Genomic DNA, 20,710 nt, shown 5'->3' on the forward strand with positions numbered 1-20,710 from the left:
TGTCCAAAGTACTAAATTTTGTTTTCCAAAATTACTTAAATTAGTTCGTCTCATCCTCAACCCTTCAGTGTGGTTACATTATATACCTGTAATATGTTACTCTTTAGTTTCTGGGTTCCCCTCACGTACTGGTAAATTTTAATTGCTGGCTTATTTGGGGAGTATGTGAAAGAAAGGCAACACGTGGTTCTCAAACAAAAGAACGTATTAATTAGTATGACTTTGAGAGAAGAAAAAAGTCACTACACTCTAGGGCAGGGGTCCACGAACTTCCTCTACAATGGGCCAGACAATAAACAATTATTATTTTAGGCTTTGCAGACCATACAGTCTCTTATGACAACTACTCAATCATGCCATTTTGTGTGACACCAGCCATACACAACATGTAAACAAATGGGTGTTGCTCTGTGGGAAATATATATTACTGTTCAGTTTGAAATAAATTCAAATTATAGAAAAGTTACAAATTAGCACAAAGAATCCTCAAAATATCCTCATACATTTTTTTCCTAAAACATCTGAGAATAAACTGCAATCATCATATCTTTTGCCCTTAAGTACTCCAATGTGTATTTCATATATCCAAAGACACTCCCCTATATAAATATACTACAACTATCAAATCAGGAAATTATCATTGATCCAAATTATTATCTAAATTAGAGTAATTATTTAAATTTCACCAAATGTTCCACTAATGTCTTTGATAATATAAAGTTGACAACAGAGAGAGGGGGAAGATGGCGGAAGAGTAAGACTCGGAGATCACCTTCCTCCCCACAGATACATCAGAAATACATCTACACGTGGAACAACTCCTACAGAACACCTAGTGAACACTGGCAGAAGACCTTAGACCTCCCAAAAGGCAAGAAACTCCCCACATACCTGGGTAGGGCAAAAGAAAAAAGAAAAAAAATAGGGATGGTACCTACACCAGTGGGAGGGAGCCATGAAGGAGGGAAAGTTTCCACACACTAGGAAGCCCCTTCGCGGGCGGATGCTCCGGGTGGCAGAGGAGAGCGCAGCGACAGGGGTGCAGAGGGCAAAGCGGAGAGATTCCGCACAAAGGATCGCTGCCGACCGGCACTCACCAGCCTGAGAGGCTTGTCTGCTCACCCGCCGGGACAGGCAGGGGCTGGGAGCTGTGACTTGGGCTTACCCCGCATCGCAGGGAGAGAGGACTGGCGGTGTGAACACAGCCTGAAGGGAGCCGGGAGGGAGTCCGGGGAAAAGTCTGGACCTGCCGAAGAGGCAAGAGACTTTTTCTTCCCTCTTTGTTTCCTGGTGCGCGAGGAGAGGAGATTAAGAGCGCTGCTTAAAGGAGCTCCAGAGATGGGCACGAGCCGCGGCTAACAGTGCGGACCCCAGAGACGGGCAAGAGACGCTAAGGCTGCTGCTGCCGCAACCAAGAAGCCTGTGTGCAAGCACAGGTCACTATCCACACCTCCCCTCCAGGGAGCCTGTGCAGCCCACCACTGCCAGGGTCCCGGAATCCAGGGACAACTTCCCAGGGAGAACGCGCGGCGCGCCTCAGGCTGGTGCAACATCCTGCAGGCCTCTGCCGCCGCAGGCTCGCCCCGCACTCCGTGCCCCTCCCTCCCCCTGGCCTGAGTGAGCCACAGCACCTCAATCAGCTGCTCCTTTAACCCCGTCCTGTCTGAGTGAAGAACAGACGCCCTCCGGGGACCTACATGCAGAGGCGGGGCCAAATCCAAAGCTGAGCCCCGGGAGCTGTGAGAACAAAGAAGAGAAAGGGAAATCTCTCCCAGCAGCCTCAGGAACAGCGGATTAAATCTCCACAATCAACTTGATATACCCTGCATCTGAGGAATACCTAAATAGACAAGGATCATACCAAATTGAGGAGGTGGACTTTGCGAGCAAGATTTATTATTTTTTCCCCTTTTCCTCTTTTTGTGAGTGTGTATGTATATGCGTCTGTGTGAGATTTTGTCTGTATAGCTTTGCTGTCACCATTTGTCCTAGGATTCTGTCCTTTGGTTTTTTTTTTTTTACTTTTTAAAAAAAATTTTTTCTTAATAATTATTTTTTATTTTAATAACTTTATTTTATTTTATCCTCTTTCTTTCTTTCTTTGTACTTTTTCTCCCTTTTATTCTGAGCCGTGTGGATGAAAGGCTCTTGGTGCTGCAGCCAGGAGTCAGTGCTGTGCCTCTGAGGTGGGAGAGCCAACTTTAGGACACTGGTCCACAGAGACCTCCCAGCTCCACGTAATACCAAACGGCGGAAATCTCCCAGAGATCTCCATCTCAACACCAGCACCCAGCTTCACTCAACGACCAGCAAGCTACAGTGCTGTACACCCTATGCCAAACAACTAGCAAGACAGGAACACAGCCCCATCCATTAGCAGAGAGGCTGCCTAAAATCATAATAAGGCCACAGACACCCCAAAACACACCACCAGACGTGGACCTGCCCACCAGAAAGACAAGATCAAGCCTCATCCACCAGAACACAGGCAATAGTCCCCTCCACCAGGAAGCCTACACAACCCACTGAACCAACCTTAGCCACTGGGGACAGACACCAAAAACAACAGGAACTACGAACCTGCAGCCTGCAAAAAGGAGACCCCAAACACAGTAAGATAAGCAAAATGAGAAGACAGAAAAACACACAGCAGATGAAGGAGCAAGATAAAAACCCACCAGACCTAACAAATGAAGAGGAAATAGGCAGTTTACCGGAAAAAGAATTCAGAGTAATGATAGTAAAGATGATTCAAAATCTTGAAAATACAATAGAGAAAATTCAAGAAACATTTAACAAGGACCTAGAAGAACTAAAGAGGAAACAAGTAACTATGAACAACACAATAAATGAAATTAAAAATACTCTACAAGGGATCAATAGCAGAATAACTGAGGCAGAAGAATGGATAAGTGACCTGTAAGACAAAATAGTGGAAATAACTACTGCAGAGCAGAATAAAGAAAAAAAAATGAAAAGAACTGAGGACAGTCTCAGAGACCTCTGGGACAACGTTAAACACACCAAAATTCGAATTATAGGGGTCCCAGAAGAAGAAGAGAAAAAGAAACGGACTGAGAAAATATTTGAAGAGATTATAGTTGAAAACTTCCCTAATATGGGAAAGGAAATAGTTAATCAAGTCCAGGAAGCACAGAGAGTCCCATACAGGATAAATCCAAGGAGAAACATGCCAAGACACAGATTAATCAAACTGTCAAAAATTAAATACAAAGAAAACATATTAAAAGCAGCAAGGGAAAAATAACACACAAGGGAATCCCCATAAGGTTAACAGCTGAACTTTCAGCAGAAACTCTGCAAGCCAGGAGAGACTGGCAGGACATATTTAAAGTGATGAAGGCGAAAAACCTACAAGCAAGATTACTCCACCCAGCAAGGATCTCATTCAGATTCGATGGAGAAATTAAAAACTTTACAGACAAGCAAAAGCTGAGAGAGTTCAGCACCACCAAACCAGCTTTATAGCAAATGCTAAAGGAACTTCTCTAGGTGAGAAACACAAGAGAAGGAAAAGACCTACAATAACAAACCCAAAACAATTAAGAAAATGGGAATAGGAACATACATATCAATAATTACCTTAAATGTAAATGGATTAAATGCTCCCACCAAAAGACACAGACTGGCTGAATGGATACAAAAACAAGACCCATATATATGCTGTCTACAAGAGACCCACTTCAGACCTAGGGATACATACAGACTGAAAGTGAGGGGATAGAAAAAGATATTCCATGCAAATGGAAACCAGAAGAAAGCTGGAGTAGCAATTCTCATATCAGACAAAATAGACTTCAAAATAAAGACTATTACAAGAGACAAAGAAGGACACTACATAATTATCAAGGGATCGATCCAAGAAGAAGACATAACAATTGTAAAGATTTATGCACCCAACATAGGAGCACCTCAATACATAAGGCAAATACTAACAGCCGTAAAAGGGGAAATCGACAGTAACACAATCATAGAATGGGACTTTAACACCCCACTTTCACCAATAGACAGATCATCCAAAATGAAAATAAATAAGGAAACACAAGCTTTAAATGATACATTAAACAAGATGGACTTCACTGATATTTATAGGACATTCCATCCAAAAACAACAGAATATACATTTTTCTCAAGTGCTCATGGAACATTCTCCAGGATAGATCATATCTTGGGTCACAAATCAAGCCTTGGTAAATTCAAGAAAATTGAAATTGTAACAAGTATCTTTTCCGACCACAATGCTATGAGACTAGATATCAATTACAGGAAAACATCTGTAAAAAATACAAACACATAGAGGCTAAACAATGCACTACTTAATAACGAAGTGATCACTGAAGAAATCAAAGAGGAAATCAAAAAATACCTAGAAACAAGTGACAGTGGAGATACGACAACCCAAAACCTATGGGATGCAGCAAAAGTAGTTCTAAGATGGAAGTCTATAGCAATACAATCCTACCTTAAGAAACAGGAAACACCCCAAATAAACAACCTAACCTTGCACCTAAAGCAATTAGAGAAAGGAGAACAAAAAACCCAAAGTTAGCAGAAGGAAAGAAATCATAAAGATCAGATCAGAAATAAATGAAAAAGAAATGAAGGAAACGATAGCAAAGATTAATAAAACTAAAAGCTGGTTCTTTGAGAAGATAAACAAACTTGATAAACCATTAGCCAGACTCATCAAGTAAAAAACCAAGAAGACTCAAATCAACAGAATTAGAAATGAAAAAGGAGAAGTAACAACTGACACTGCAGAAATACAAAAGATCATGAGAGATTACTACAAGCAACTCTATGCCAATAAAATGGACAACCTGGAAGAAATGGACAAATTCTTAGAAATGCACAACCTGCCAAGACTGAATCAGGAGGAAATAGAAAATATGAACAGACCAATCACAAGCACTGAAATTGAAACTGTGATTAAAAATCTTCCAACAAACAAAAGCCCAGGACCAGATGGCTTCACAGGCGAATTCTATCAAATATTTAGAGAAGAGCTAACATCTATCCTTCTCAAACTCTTCCAAAATATAGCAGAGGGAGGAACACTCCCCAACTCATTCTAGGAGGCCACCATCACCCTGATACCAAAACCAGACAAGGATGTCACAAAGAAAGAAAACTACAGGCCAATATCACTGATGAACATAGATTCAAAAATCCTCAACAAAATATTAGCAAACAGAATCCAACAGCACATTAAAAGGATCATACACCATGATCAAGTGGGGTTTATTCCAGGAATGCAAGGATTCTTCAGTATACGCATATCAATCAACGTGATACACCCTATTAACAAACTGAAGGAGAAAAACCATATGATCATCTCAATAGATGCAGAGAAAGCTTTCGACAAAATTCAACACCCATTTATGATAAAAACCCTGCAGAAAGTAGGCATAGAGGGAACTTTCCTCAACATAATAAAAGCCATATATGACAAACCCACAGCCAACATCGTCCTCAATGGTGAAAAACTGAAAGTATTTCCACTAAGATCAGGAAAAAGACAAGGTTGCCCACTCTCACCACTCCTATTCAACATAGTTTTGGAAGTTTTAGCCACATCAATCAGAGAAGAAAAGGAAATAAAGGGAATCCAAATCGGAAAAGAAGTAGTAAAGCTGTCACTATTTGCAGATGACATGATACTATACATAGAGAATCCTAAAGATGCTACCAGAAAACTAGTAGAGCTAATCAATGTATTTGGTAAAGTAGCAGGATACAAAATTAATGCACAGAAATCTCTGGCATTGTTATACACTAATGATGAAAAAATCTCAAAGTGAAATTAAGAAAACACTCCCATTTACCATTGCAACAAAAAGAATAAAATATCTAGGAATAAACCTACCTAAGGAGACAAAAGAGCTGTATGCAGAAAATTATAAGACACTGATGAAAGAAATTAAAGATGATACAAATAGATGGAGAGATATACCATGTTCTTGGATTGGAAGAATCAACATTGTGAAAATGACTCTACTACCCAAAGCAATCTACAGATTCCATGCAATCGCTATCAAACTACCACTAGCATTTTTCACAGAAATAGAACAAAAAATTTCACAATTTGTATGGAAACACAAAAGACCCTGAATAGTCAAAGCAATCTTCAGAATGAAAAATGGAGCTGGAGGAATCAGGCTCCCTGACTTCAGACTATACTACAAAGTTACAATAATCAAGACAGTATGGTACTGGCACAAAAACAGAAATATAGATCAATGGAACAGGATAGAAAGCCCAGAGATAAACCCACACACATATGGTCACCTTGTCTTTGATAAAGGAGGCTGGAATGTACAGTGGAGAAAGGACAGACTCTTTAATAAGTGGTGCTGAGAAAACTGGACAGATACATGTAAAAGTATGAGATTAGAACACTCCCTAACACCATACACAAAAATAAGCTCAAAAATGGATTAAAGACTTAAATGTAAGGCCAGAAACTATCAAATTCTTAGAGGAAAACACAGCCAGAACACTTTATGACATAAACCACAGCAAGATCCTTTTTGACCCACGTCCTAGAGAAATGGAAATAAAAACAAAAATAAACAAATGGGACCTAATGAAACTTAAAAGCTTTTGCACAGCAAAGGAAACCATAAACAAGACCAAAAGACAACCCTCAGAATGGGAGAAAATATTTGCAAATGAAGCAACTGACAAAGGATTAATCTCCAAAATTTATAAGAGCTTATGCAGCTTAATAACAAAAAAAACAAACAACCCAATCCAAAAATGGGCAGAGACCTAAATAGACATTTCTCCAAAGAAGATATACAGATTGCCAACAAACACATGAAAGAATGCTCCACGTCATTAATCACTAGAGAAATGCAAATCAAAACTACAATGAGATATCATCTCACATGGGTCAGAATGGCCATCATCAAAAAATCTAGAAACAATAAATGGTAGAGAGGGTGTGGAGGAAAGGGAACACTCTTGCACTGCTGGTGGGAATGTGAATTGGTACAGCCACTATGGAGAACAGTATGGAGGTTCCTTAAAAAACTACAAATAGAACTACCATATGACCCAGCAATCCCACTACTGGGCATATACCCTGAGAAAACCATAATTCAAAAACAGTCATGTACCAAAATGTTCATTGCAGCTCTATTTACAATAGCCAGGACATGGAAGCAACCTAAGTGTCCATCATCGGATGAATGGATAAAGAAGATGTGGCACATATATACAATGGAGTATTACTCAGCCATAAAAAGAAATGAAATTGAGTTATTTTTAGTGAGGTGGATGCACCTAGAGTCTGTCATACAGAGTGAAGTAAGTCAGAAAGAGAAAGACAAATACCGTATGCTAACACATATACATGGAATCTAAGAAGAAAAAATTGTCATGAAGAACCTAGGGGTAAGACGAGAATAAAGACACAGACCTACTAGAGAATGGACTGGAGGATATGGGGAGGGCAAAGGGTAAGCTGTGACAAAGTGAGAGAGTGGCATGGACATATACACTACCAAACGTAAAACAGATAGCTAGTGGGAAGCAGCCACATAGCACAGGGAGATCAGCTCGTGCTTTGTGACCACCTAGAGGGGTGGGATAGGCAGGGTGGGAGGGAGGGAGATGCAAGAGGGAAGAGATATGAGAATATATGTATATGTATAACTGATTCACTTTGTTATAAAGCAGAAACTAACACACCATTTTAAAGCAATTATACTCCAATAAAGATGTAAAAAATAAATAAATAAAGGTGACAACAGATATAAGCTCAATTATTCCAGAAGCTCTACAAACTCCAAGCATGATAAATATAAATACAAAGAAAACCATGCCTAAACCAACCACAGAAAAACTGATGATAGCCTGAAACATAGAGAAAAACTTAAAAGTATACAGAGGAGGGAAAAACAGCTCACCTTTAAAGAAGCAATGATACCGTAAGACTGACAGCTTTGAATTGTCCAAGAAGTGATAAAAGTAATAATTTATAATAAATAAATGAATAACTTATTACTACCTATTCAGTACAATAGTAGGGTCAAAACCTTGACTGAAGAGAGTTCAAGAGAATGTTGAGTGAGAAAATGGAGACAGTAAGTATAAGTAACTTTTTTTGAGTTTTGTAATACAGGCGAAAAGAGAAAGAAGAAAGGAAAAATGAACAGAGAAGTTTTTAAGATGGATGATAGTATGGTTTTATGCTGATGGGAATGATCCATAGGAAGTGAAATTGCATATGTAGGGAAACAGGGAATAACCAAAGAAGCTAAAGCTGCAAGTGACAGGAACTGAGTTTCAGTGTACACGAATGAACCACCCAGCTCAAACTATTAGGCAAACAAAGACTGCTCTCTTCCCCTCTAATACTCTGTGCTATGAAGTTAACCCAAATTTCCCTCTCCAAAACTTGACTATTTATATTTTTAAAATAAATACCTGCCTCCACATTCCTTCACTCCTCTGACCTTACCCTGGATATCCACATGGCATCTACTTACCTGACTCATAAGCTTTCACTGAGACTCATTAGTCCGTGACCAATGTCCCAGCTCCATTCTGTGCAAAATACTTGAATGATCTCTTTTCTATTCCCATACTTTCCAATCAGTGTAACATCATAAAATCTCCTTTTGCTTAAAGACATCTCCCAATGATTATATAACTTAGGTTGGCATCTATCATTTAGGTTACCTAAGCATTGTTTTAACCAAAATGTATCACTATTCCTTTCAGGCCAGATGAATACATTTAAATAGGTGGTCTACTTTTCATCTCTTTTTCAGATAATTCTCTTATGCAATCACAGAAAATTATATAGGTAGATATACATATATATATACATATATATATATATCAGATCATAAAATCCACTATTCTTTACTTTATAACTCAAGAGTCTTCATAAAGTAATGAGTTTCTCGGAACTAAAATGACCACAAGAGAGCAACAATGTAGTACTGCTAGACCAGAAAATTGGAAACCTAATATTGTCTTCTTCTATAAACATTTCAGTTCTACCACAAATTTTGTAGTTAGTTCTTTTATACTTAGTACACATACACATATTCAAAGAAAAAGCCACCAGCTCAACACTGTCTTCATTCTTAATTCCAATACTTCATAAGGAAAAACATTATAACACTCATCTTACAACACATGACTGAAAACCATTTTTCAGTTTAAAGCACAAGTGCCTTCTGCAGTATATGCTGAATGGACTCTTTTCAGTAAAAACTCATATATTATAATCAATTTTAATAATCCTATTCTTATAAAAATGTCAGTAGTAACTTAATGCAATTTTAAACATTTTAATTAAAGCATCAGGGTTTAAAATGCAATAAATGAGTCTGAGATACTTCAAAACATTATAGATGTCTATTTCAAACAGTATTTTCACACAGGTTCTTTTCTTCCAAGAGACTTAAACAAAATATATGTATTTTCATCCAAAGTCACAGTGTGCCACCTAGTGCCATAGGGAGATTTTACAGAGGCTTGTTCAAAAACTAAATGTTTCACCCAATCCAAAAATGGGCAGAGGACCTAAACAGACATTTCTCCAAAGAAGATATACAGATTGCCAACAAACACATGAAACGATGCTCAACATCATTAATCATTAGAGAAATGCAAATCAAAACTACAATGAGATATCTCACACCAGTCAGAATGGCCATCATCAAAAAATCTAGAAACAATAAATGCTGGACAGGGTGTGGAGAAAAGGGAACACTCTTGCACTGCTGGTGGGAATGTGAATTGGTTCAGCCACTATGGAGAACAGTATGGAGGTTCCTTAAAAAACTACAAATAGAACTACCATACGACCCAGCAATCCCACTACTGGGCATATACCCTGAGAAAACCATAATTCAAAAAGAGTCATGTACCAAAATGTTCATTGCAGCTCTATTTACAATAGCCAGGACATGGAAGCAACCTAAGTGTCCATCATCGGATGAATGGATAAAGAAGATGTGGCACATATATACAATGGAATATTACCCAGCCATAAAAAGGAACGAAACTGAGTTATTCGTAGTGAGGTGGATGGACCTAGAGACTGTCATACAGAGTGAAGTAAGTCAGAAAGAGAAAAACATATACCGTATGCTAACACATATATATGGAATCTAAAAAAAAAAAAAAAAGGAACAGAAAATGGTCAGAAGAACCTAGGGGCAAGATGGGACAAAAGATGCAGACCTACTAGAGAATGGACTTGAGGATACAGGGAGGGGGAAGGGTAAGCTGGGACAAAGTGAGAGAGTGGCATGGACATATATACACTGCCAAACGTAAAATAGATAGTTAGTGGGAAGCAGCCGCATAGCACAGAGAGATCAGCTCAGTGCTTTGTGACCACCTAGAGGGGTGGGATAAGGAGGGTGGGAGGGAGGGAGATGCAAGAGGGAAGAGATATGGTGACATATGTATATGTATAACTGATTCACTCTGTTATAAAACAGAAACTGACACACCATTGTAAAGCAATTATACTCTAATGAAGATGTTAAAAAAAAACTAAATGTTTCAATAAAAAGCATACACATCAGCCTTAAAGTTTTTATGTTTGACTCTTCACTATATAATCTAAGAAAGTAAGTGCTCAGAATGTTTACCAAGAAACATATATACCTCTTAGCAAGGCTCATCAAACAAAAGAAAAAAGGCAAAAATAACCAATATCAAGAAAAAAAAAAGGAACATCACTACAGATTCTAGAATCTCCAGAAGTCAAAAACATAAAAGGATGCTATAAATAGTATCAATAAATTTGAAAATGTTGATGAAATGCACAAAATCCTTGAAAAACACAACCAAACTTGGCATAAAAGGAAACGGGAAAATCTGAGTATTTATTAAAGAAATTTTTAGATTTTAAATACTAAAGAAATATTTACTGAAGAAGTTCCACAAAAGATAATCCAGGCTCAGATAGGTTTCACTGGTGAATTCTCTTAATCACTGAAGGAAAAATTGCACTAAATTCTTCCAGAGAATAAAAAAGAAGGATCAAATCTCAACTCATAGAGTCCCACGTGACACATTTAGGATATGAGAACCTAAGAGGACAAGAGAAGTAAATTACCCGTTCAAATTCTTTCAAAAGTAACAATGTGAAAATTACATATACATACGCACACACTCACACTTGCAAACTGAAACCAGGTAAAACATCACAATCAAGTTGATTTTATTTCAGGAAGCAAGGCTGATTTAACATTTTAAAATCAATGAATGTCATTTGCCATATTAACAAAATAAAGGAGAAAAGTTTGATGCTCACTTCAGCAGATGAAAAAAGCATGTGATAAAAGTGACAATCATCCATGATAAAAATTCTTCACAAACTATAACAAACAGCGTATTTAATGATAAAACCTTGAAAGAGACAAGGATGCCTACCATCACCACTTCCATGAATCACTGTACTGAAGTTCCTAGCCCATGTAATAAGGTGAGAAAAAGAATGAGAGGGAAAATATAAGGTGAACCTGGAACAGCTTGTTACACTAGAAAGTATAGAAGGACTCAGAGAATAATAGGAGCATATGAAAAGACACAAGAGCCAGTTTGAAGGAGTTTCCACCAGCTAAATCAGGGACAATCTGAGCATCAAAATAAATGGTAGTAATAGATTATAACAGTAAATAAATAAAAAATCCAGAAAGCCTGAAAGACAGGCACACAGATAATTGGGAAGAAAGCAAATATTTATTATCTACTTTAATTAATATTTATTATCATCAGTGGATGCTAAAACTAATGGGTAGACAGTTTGATGAGTTGCAGGGTATTTACATAGCATCGAAGTATCTCTTGACAAATTAATTTCAAAAGAGAAAGCAAACTTTAAATAGAAGAACCTGACAATACCCTATATTAACCAAGTGATCAGAGTCAACATGATCAATATAGGACAAACTGACATCATATGCTTCATGATGTGATATACTGACAAGGACACATCATCATTCATGTGCTATTCTGCCAAAAATACAAAATCTGACTCTAATAATAAGGAAACATGACCAGAATCGAGTGACGTTCTTCAAAATAACTGTCCTGTACTCTTCGAAAATGGCAAAGTCAAAAGAGGCAAAGAAAGTCTCAGGAATTATTCCAGGTTAAAGGAGACCAAAGAGACATGATAACTAAATGGATCAAGAAAAAAAATAGCTACAAGAGATATTACTGAGATAATGACAAACTTTGACTACATTGTGGCTTATATAATAGTATTATATGAATGTTAAATTTCTAGATTTTGATAATTGAATTGTGGTCATGTAAGAGAATGTCCTTGCTCTTAGGAAACATACACTGAATATCTAGGGATAAAGGAGTATGCTAGCTTCAAATTGAGGCAGGAGATAGGTGGGCCCCAGGCTGAGCAGCTGGAAGCTGTCCCCTGTGGACAGATACTCCAAGAGAAAGATAATGGCAGGAGCAAGGAGGAGCTGAGTTTTGCTTGGATGAAAGATAAAGAGACCACATATTTCTCATTTTTAAGGACTAGGAGACCTCTCCAACTACACGTGTGCAGATAGGCTCCTCTGGGGTCAAAAGGGGAGGGGGCGCCACCCCATAAGAGGTGGTGTCAACCTTCCCAGAGGCCTCTACACTGGAATCCATCTTGGCAAAAAGATGCACACACATTTCAGGGTGGGCCCTAGGACAGGTCCCCTGTGGGAAAGAAATGAGATAATTGGCCAAAGGTAAACAAAGACCAGGAAGAAGTGCCCTATGTAAGTGATTTGAATCACCTCTCTGGTGCACTCCTCCTCATTAGGGAGGACACCCACACCCTTTCTCTTCAGGTGTGTATCTCTGTCTTGCTTCTGTCTTAAATAAACTGTTTCTCTGTGCTCTCCCACTTGTGCTGTGTCTCTAGTAATAAACTTTGTTCCTGTTTTTACAGTTTTTGCGTCCTTGAGAAATTTATTTTTCAGTGAGGGGCAAGAGCCAGGGCAACTTTGCTTCTAGCCTCTAGCCCCTGGTGGTCAAGTGGTTAGGATTCCTGGTTTTCACCCAGGCTACCCAGGTTCACTTTCTGAGCAGGGAACTAGGATCTCTCTTCAGGACCACTCACGCTGTCTCCTTGAGATCAAAATATTTTCAAATGGTTCATGGAAGAGTAATATATTTATGCACATAACATGCATATACTATATGCATGTTTGTGCAAATATATGTGTGTGCAAATACGTGTACATGTCTATAGGTACATATGTATATGTGTTTGTATGTTTACATGATCTTTTTTTTCTGGCTGTGCCGCATAGCATGTGGGATCCTACTTCCCCAACCAGGGATCGAACCTAGGGCCCCTGCAGTGGAAGTGCAGAGTCCTAACCACTGGACCACCAGGGAACTCCCTATGTGTAATTTTAGATACACATATTGTGTATATATACATTTATACACATCTGTATGTTTTATATACACACACATACATATAGAAAAAGAGAAAGAGAATATGAGAAAAGAGACAAAATTAGCAATTGGTAAAGTTAGTTAAAGAATATATGAGAATTCCTTGTACTCCTCTTGCAACCTTTCTTAAATTTGAAATTATAGCAAAATAAAAGGTGCTAAAAATAATGATAATAAAGGATGATATTTTCATGAACTTCAGGTAAAGAAAAAAGTCTTAATCGAGACACAAAAAGCACTAATCATAAAGGAAAAAACTAATAAACTGAACTTCACTGAAATTAAGAACAGCTTCTACTAAAAAGACATCATTAAAAGAATGAAAAAGCAAGCCACAAAGAAGATATATGCATAAAAGAAACAAAGGTATTGTACCCAGGATAGATAGAGAACTCCTTAAATCAATTAGAAAAAGAAAGACAACCCAACAGGAAAATAGGCACTTCACAAAAGATGCAAAAATAACCAATTACCATACAAAAAGCTACTCAAAAGCAGGCACCGGAAATACTAAATTTTTTTTTTTAAATAAATGACTATACTGTATGGTGGTGAGGAGTTGGGGCAACTGCTTACACTGCTGACAGGAAGCTAAACTGGTACAACCACTTTGGAAATCTGGCATTATCTACCAAAGCACAAACCAGCCTCTGTTTATCTCTCTAGCCTCATCTTCCATTACTCTTTTCTTTTCTTTTCTTTTTGATAAATTGAGTCTCAGAAATTTTATTTTATTTATTAATTTTTTTAATTTTATTTTTGGCTGCATCAGGTCTTTGTTGCTGCACATGGGCTTTCTCTAGTTGTGGCAAGTGGGGGCTGCTCTTTGTTGAGGTGCACAGGCTTCTCATTGACTTGTTGCACAGCATGGACTCTAGATGTGTGGGCTTCAGTAGTTGCAGCACACGGTGCTCAGCAGTTGTGGCACATGGGCCCTAGGGCACATGGACTTCAGTAGTTGTGGAGCACGGGCTCAGCAGCTGTGGCTCACAGGCTCTAGAGAGCAGGCTCAGTAGTTGTGGTGGATTCTTAACCACTGTGCCACCAGGGAAGTCCCTCCATTACTCTTCTTGTCTGTCATGCTCCAACCCCACTGACTTCTATTCAGTTCCCTACAGCCACCAAGCTCCCTCCTAATTCAAGGCATTTATATAGAATTCTCTCTGCTATTTAGAATGTTCTGCCACTCTACAATGTACATTTATTGGCTTCCTCCCCAGCATTCACTCCCTACATCTTTCCTAATAGTTCAATTTTGTTGGGGTCTCACGTGGTTCTAGAGAAGTAGACTTCATCCCTAACTCCAGGCAACCCATGACCTTGCCTAAGCCAATCAGCATATTCCACTCCTCCAGGCATAACAAGTGATTCTGGTGTAAGCATGTAACGTAAGGTGATCAATACACAGTGGACTTCAGATCTTCTCCTGAAATATTGGAGAAAAGACTCATTTTCCTACTGGCCATACATGAGGGAATACAAAGTTCTGAAAACTATCACTAACCAACTGGAGACCTTAAAGGGAGCAAACCTTAAGATTATGGCAACAAAACAGAAGGCAGAACCAAGGGAAGAAAAGCAATCAAATCCTTGGTGAAACTGTTGAGCTAATAGATCAAGTCTTATCTCTACTTGCTACTGAAAGCATCCTAACTAAGACAGTGTTCCTCTTAGTCCAGCCAAGGCCTAATGATCTTTCAAGCCCCGACTTAATGGTACTTTCTCAGAATGAGGTATCTTCAACTCCCAGACTTGGCCAGGACCCCTTTTATATACTCGAATCAACTTGTACACCTTTGTAGCACATCTCACAATTAAATTTTAAATTATATAATTATGTGTTTACCATCTATGCTCCCCATTAGACCGTAAGCTTCTGGAGGACTGGATTTTGTTCATCACTCTAGCTAGTGTGTGCTAGCACAGTGCCCAGCACATAAATACATCATGAATGATGAATAATTGGAATGATAAAGAAATCGTCAAGATAGCTAGTGGGAAGCAGCCGCATAGCACAGGGAGATCAGCTCGGTGCTTTGTGACCACCTAGAGGAGTGGGATAGGGAGAGTGGGAGGGAGGGAGACACAAGAGGGAAGAAATATGGGGACATGTGTATGTATAACTGATTCACTTTGTTATAAAGCAGAAACTAACACACCACTGTAAAGCAATTATACTCCAATAAAGATGTTTAAAAAAAAAGAAATCATCAATAAATAATTGACAAAATAAATATATCATGAATAAATGAACATCATTGGGAAATAAGGTGCTCAACATAAATCCACAAGTAAAGTTCTGCCCTGCTAAGCACAAATTCTTTTTGATTTTACCATTTTGGATGAAAATCTCTGAATCACTGCTCCCTGACTTCTGAAACAGAGACTACTGAAGCAACTTCCTCTTTTCTTGAAACTTTCAGGCTATCACTACAAACACCAACTTTTGTATGATATTGTAATATATAGCCTTCAGGAGCTATAGAAGGGCAGTGGATGACTGTCTTAAAATAAATGGGCCCAGGCCAAAGTGTTTTTAGACTTTTTGGGCTCTTTACTTCCTAATGATTTTGCAGAAAACAAAAACTTAATTCTTAATTATTTTGTCTTCTTCCCTATCAAGCTATCAGCTGTCAATTCTTATCTGTTAGAATTCTGGGAAATGTACTACTATGTTTCTGAATAAGAAACGCAAGAATTTTACAAGTACAGTGAATATATTTTCTGTATGTGAATTATCTGTTATGGATGATCACAGGCATATTTCATTTACTTTCAGGGTTTTGGCCACATTCTTCAGAGTCACAATAAGCAGTGCTTTACTATACCTTTCCCATTAAGCAGTTTAAAAACAACAGAGATCAAAAGGAAATACTATGCAGCTGTAATAAGGAATGAAGATCTCTAATGATCTAGGATATATTGCTAAGTGGGGGAAAAAAGTATTAGAATACGGTATCTTTGGATTTGAGAAAGAGAATGATAAATATATATAAATTATATACATACTTATATATTTTTCTTCTTTTTGAAAATATAAGCAATAAAGGATAAACCAAAAACTAGTCAAAATGATTACCCACAAGACCCATTAGGATAGCTACTACCAAAAAAAAATAATAACAAGGATGTGAACAAACTGGAACCCTTGCTCACTACTGGTTGGAATGTAAAATGGTATAGCTGCTGTGGAAAACAGTATGGAGGTTCCTCAAAAAATCTGATATGATCCAGGAATTCTACTTTGGGTATATAGCAAAAAGAATTAAAACTAGGGTCTCAAAGAAATATTTATACATCCATGTTCACAGCAGCATTTTCACAATAGTTAAAATGTGGGAGCAACCCTGTCCGTAGACAAATGAATGGATAAGCAGAATGTAGTATATACATACAATGGAATATTATTCAGTCTTAAAAAGTAAATTCTGACATATGCTACTACCTTAGGATAGTATACTAAGTGAAATAAACTAGTCACAAAAAGACAAATACTGTATGATTCCACTTATATGAGGTACCTAGAGTAGTCATAATCATAGAGAGAGAAAGTAAAATGGTGGCTGCCAGGGGCTGGGGGAGGAAAGAAATAGGGAGTTATTGTTTAATTGGTATAGAGTTTCAGTTTTGCAAGATGAAAAGAGTTCTGAAGATGGACAGTGGTGATGGTTGCACAACTATATTAATGTACTTAATACCACTGAACTGAACACTTAAAAATGGTCAAGGGGCTTCCCTGGTGGCACAGTGGTTAAGGATCTGCCTGCCAATGCAGGGGACACGGGTTCGAGCCCTGGGCCAGGAAGATCCTACATGCCGCAGAGCAACTAAGCCCATGCACCACAACTACTGAGCCTGTGCTCTAGAGCCTGCAAGCCACAAATACTGAAGCCCACATGCCACAACTACTGAAGCCCACGTGCCTAGAGTCCGTGCTCCACAACAAGAGAAGCCTGCGCACCACAACGCGGAGTAGCCCCCGCTCGCCGCAACTAGAGAAAGCCCACGAGCAGCAACGAAGACCCAATGCAGCCAAAATAAATAAATAAATTTTTTAAAATGGGTGAGATGGTAAATTTTCTGCATTTTACCACAATTTAAAACATGGAAAAGAAAAGATTGCCCACGAAGGGAAGAAGAGGAAGAAGAAAAGTCATACTTCTCTAAATGAATACTGTTTAATAGGAATTGTGAACCATGTAAACATTGCATATAATATTAAAACAAAGTAAAAAGAAAAAGAAAAATCAAAAAGAGGTTGAAAACAGTGGAATAATTTTTTCAGCATACTGAGAGAAAAATTAGTCAATCTAGACTTCTATACTCAGCAGACCATCTTTCAAAATTAGGGCAGGAAAAAAAGATACCTTAGACAAACAAAAACAGAGCTTATTAGGACTTAAAAGGCCCTCACTATAAGAATTTCTCAGAATATTAAAGGCAGCAAGAAAACAATCCCAAATGACAGATTTAAAAAATTTAAAACTCAGCTTTTTTTATGTCTTTAAGATATAAAAGAAACTGGAGTGTGGAATGGGGCAGGATGAGATAGGAAAGGAGAATATAGGTAGAAACAGTCCTGCCTTTATACCCAAAAGAGGAGGCTCCTGCCCTGAGCCCTACACTTTAGGAGATTACACCTATCAAAATACCAAAACATCAAAAATATCAAAACCCAAAGATAATAAGTAACTAATTGAGGGTACAGGAATTAATAGAGAGAGATTCACAAACTGAACTGAGACCTCCCCATCCTAAGAGAAGACAATGAAGAGAAGGAAGGAGGCAAAGCACAGCCTCTGTGCTGAGAAACCAAGGTAAAAACATCTAATTTTACTTAAGAATGGCCACCCCCAATCTCCCAAGGAATGTGTCTAGGCAGCCTGGATTCCCCCAGAAACTGCTTTCCCTCCTCCTCCTGGGTTTGAGTGGGATAGTTTAAGAAGATACTTAGAACTGCCTTAAATCTTGAGTTAGAAAAGTAGAATATGGGGAAGGAGAACCCATCTGCCCAGACTCTCTGGGGACTTTCACCACATCAGTCCCCATCTAAGATTCGGAGACCACCCTGGCCCAACTTCCACCCTGCCAACCCCAGGGAGTATATTGCTCCTTTAAGAGCTGGCTGGGCCCTGGGTAGGAAAGTAAGTCAGGCTGCTGACATAACCTGATTTATAACTTTTTAAGATTAAGACATATTGTTAAAAAAAAAAGCTGACTTCCATTTCTATTCTTGCCCTAGGTTGTACAAATGTTAGGAGTGAGAGTCTATGGCTCTCAAGTTGAACAGTACATTCACAGTCAGTTACTTTATTGTTGTGCTTTATAACAAATGTGTTCCATAGAGTGTCTTGAAGGTAACAAATATTACATCAAAAAAGAGCATGAATTAAAAATAGAAGGAAGGAAGGGAGGTAGAAGGAGGCTAAAAAAACTAAGGTTAATGCTTAAGGTAGCTTGATCACTTACCATCATTTTTCAATCCCCTTCTATGCCAAGAAGTTCATTTACCACACAAACCCATGGGGTGTGACTCCTGTAATAAAAAATATATAGTACATACTCTTAGTCATAACATTGTCATAAAATCATATTTATTCATAAAAGATAAAAATCTCATCCCCGCAAGTTTCTCATTACATTAAACAACAAAAACATCATCCCTTTATATTCCGTTTAGATATACTATAGCATGTTTCAAACACTCTATGCTGAATAATACCTCAATATCTCCAAAAGAAATTAAATGGAAGAGAAAGAGTATTAATTACATAAATAGCCTATGACATTCCAATCCAAAGGCTTCAAGCTTTTTTTTTTACTAAACACACACACACACTTTATATCATGACTCAGTTCATACATACATGATTAACTGAAACAAAGTTTCATGAAGTAATATTTATCCCTATTGTGAGAGATGCACTCTGATTATTTCCTATTCTATTCTATTTCATTTTTTAAATACTGCTTTCACTGAATTGATTTATGACCCACTAATGAATCCCAACTCAGTATACAAAACACTGTGTAACCTCTCCTTAGGAACTTCCGAAAACTGAGATTTTATCATAATATCTCAATTACAGAACATCTAATTCTCTACGTACAACAGATCCTACTTTTCAGGGAACCTAGTTAATATTGGTCAACCCTTTATTCAGAGAAATCCAAAGCTAGGAAACTAGATAAAAAACAAGAGGACAGAGAAATTGTGAGAAAAAATGGCTTAACGCCGTAACAAAAGCTACTGAACAAAGAAAAGCAAGCAACAGTTGGAACCCAACCTTCTGGGATGACAGTCTAGGTCATTTATCTTCATCAAGTGAATCTGCTCCTTTTAAAATGCAGCACTTCAAATGAAAACATATGTTCACACAATAACTTACATACAAGTATTCACAGCAACATTATTCCTAATAGCCAAAAAGTGGAAACAACCCAAATGTCCAAAAACTGTTGGATAAATAAAATGTACTATATCCATACAATGAAATCTTAATTCGGCCACAAAATAGAATAAAGTACTTGTACATGCTACAACATAAAGGAATCTTGAAAACAAGATGCTAAGTGAAAGAAGCCAGTCATAAAAGACCACATATTACATAATTCCACTTATATGTAATGTCCAAAATGGGCAAATCAAGAGAGTCAGAAAAACAGATTACTGCTTGCCTAGGGCTAGAGAGTTGGAGGATGATGAGTTACTGCTAATGAGTACAGGGTTTCTTTTTGGGATGATGAAAATGTTCTAAAATTCAATATGGTGACAGTTGTACAACTCTGTGAATATACTAAGAACCACTTTTTAAATGGGTGAGTTGTAGGGTACATGGATTATATCCCAGTAAAAGTGTTATACTTTTAAAAATATACTACCTCTGTTCACAACTTCTCCAATGCCTCTACATCTCACTCAGAGTAGAAGTCAAAATCCTCACAGTGGCCTACCACACCCTAAACCTTCTAACTCCCCATAAGTCTCTGACCATACCTCCTACTCCCCTCTTCTCTGGTGTTCATTCCACTTCAACCACACTGGCCTCCTTAAGTTCCCCAACATGCCAGACACACTACTGCCTCAGGGCTTTACAATTTAAAGTCCCCATCTGGAACACTCAAGATTAACTCCATCTTTGCCCACATGTCACTTTCTCAGTGAGGCCTTCTGACACGCTCTTTTAAAAAGTGCAACCTGTTTATCCTGACTCCCACCACTGGCACTCCCTATCCCACTTCTTCTCTA

The 20,710-nt window shown here is 38.1% G+C and overlaps 1 protein-coding gene and 1 non-coding gene across 3 annotated transcripts in view; both read right to left on the reverse strand.

Annotated features, from left to right (window-relative positions):
- The window catches only part of SCAPER (S-phase cyclin A associated protein in the ER), a 493,827-nt gene that overhangs the window by 440,135 nt on the left and 32,982 nt on the right, over positions 1–20,710 (reverse strand). For both annotated transcript variants that reach the window (XM_030874887.2, XM_030874885.2), the window contains exon 2: positions 18,931–18,997. In XM_030874887.2, the coding sequence (XP_030730747.1) occupies positions 18,931–18,936 (6 nt within the window). In that variant the 5' untranslated portion in view covers positions 18,937–18,997. The remainder of the gene's footprint in view (positions 1–18,930; positions 18,998–20,710) is intronic.
- On the reverse strand, positions 13,326–13,398 carry TRNAG-UCC (transfer RNA glycine (anticodon UCC)). Its single transcript has one exon. It is a non-coding gene; the product is annotated as a tRNA-Gly (tRNA).

Source organism: Globicephala melas, chromosome 2 (assembly GCF_963455315.2).
Source record: "Globicephala melas chromosome 2, mGloMel1.2, whole genome shotgun sequence".
NCBI lineage: Eukaryota > Metazoa > Chordata > Mammalia > Artiodactyla > Delphinidae > Globicephala > Globicephala melas.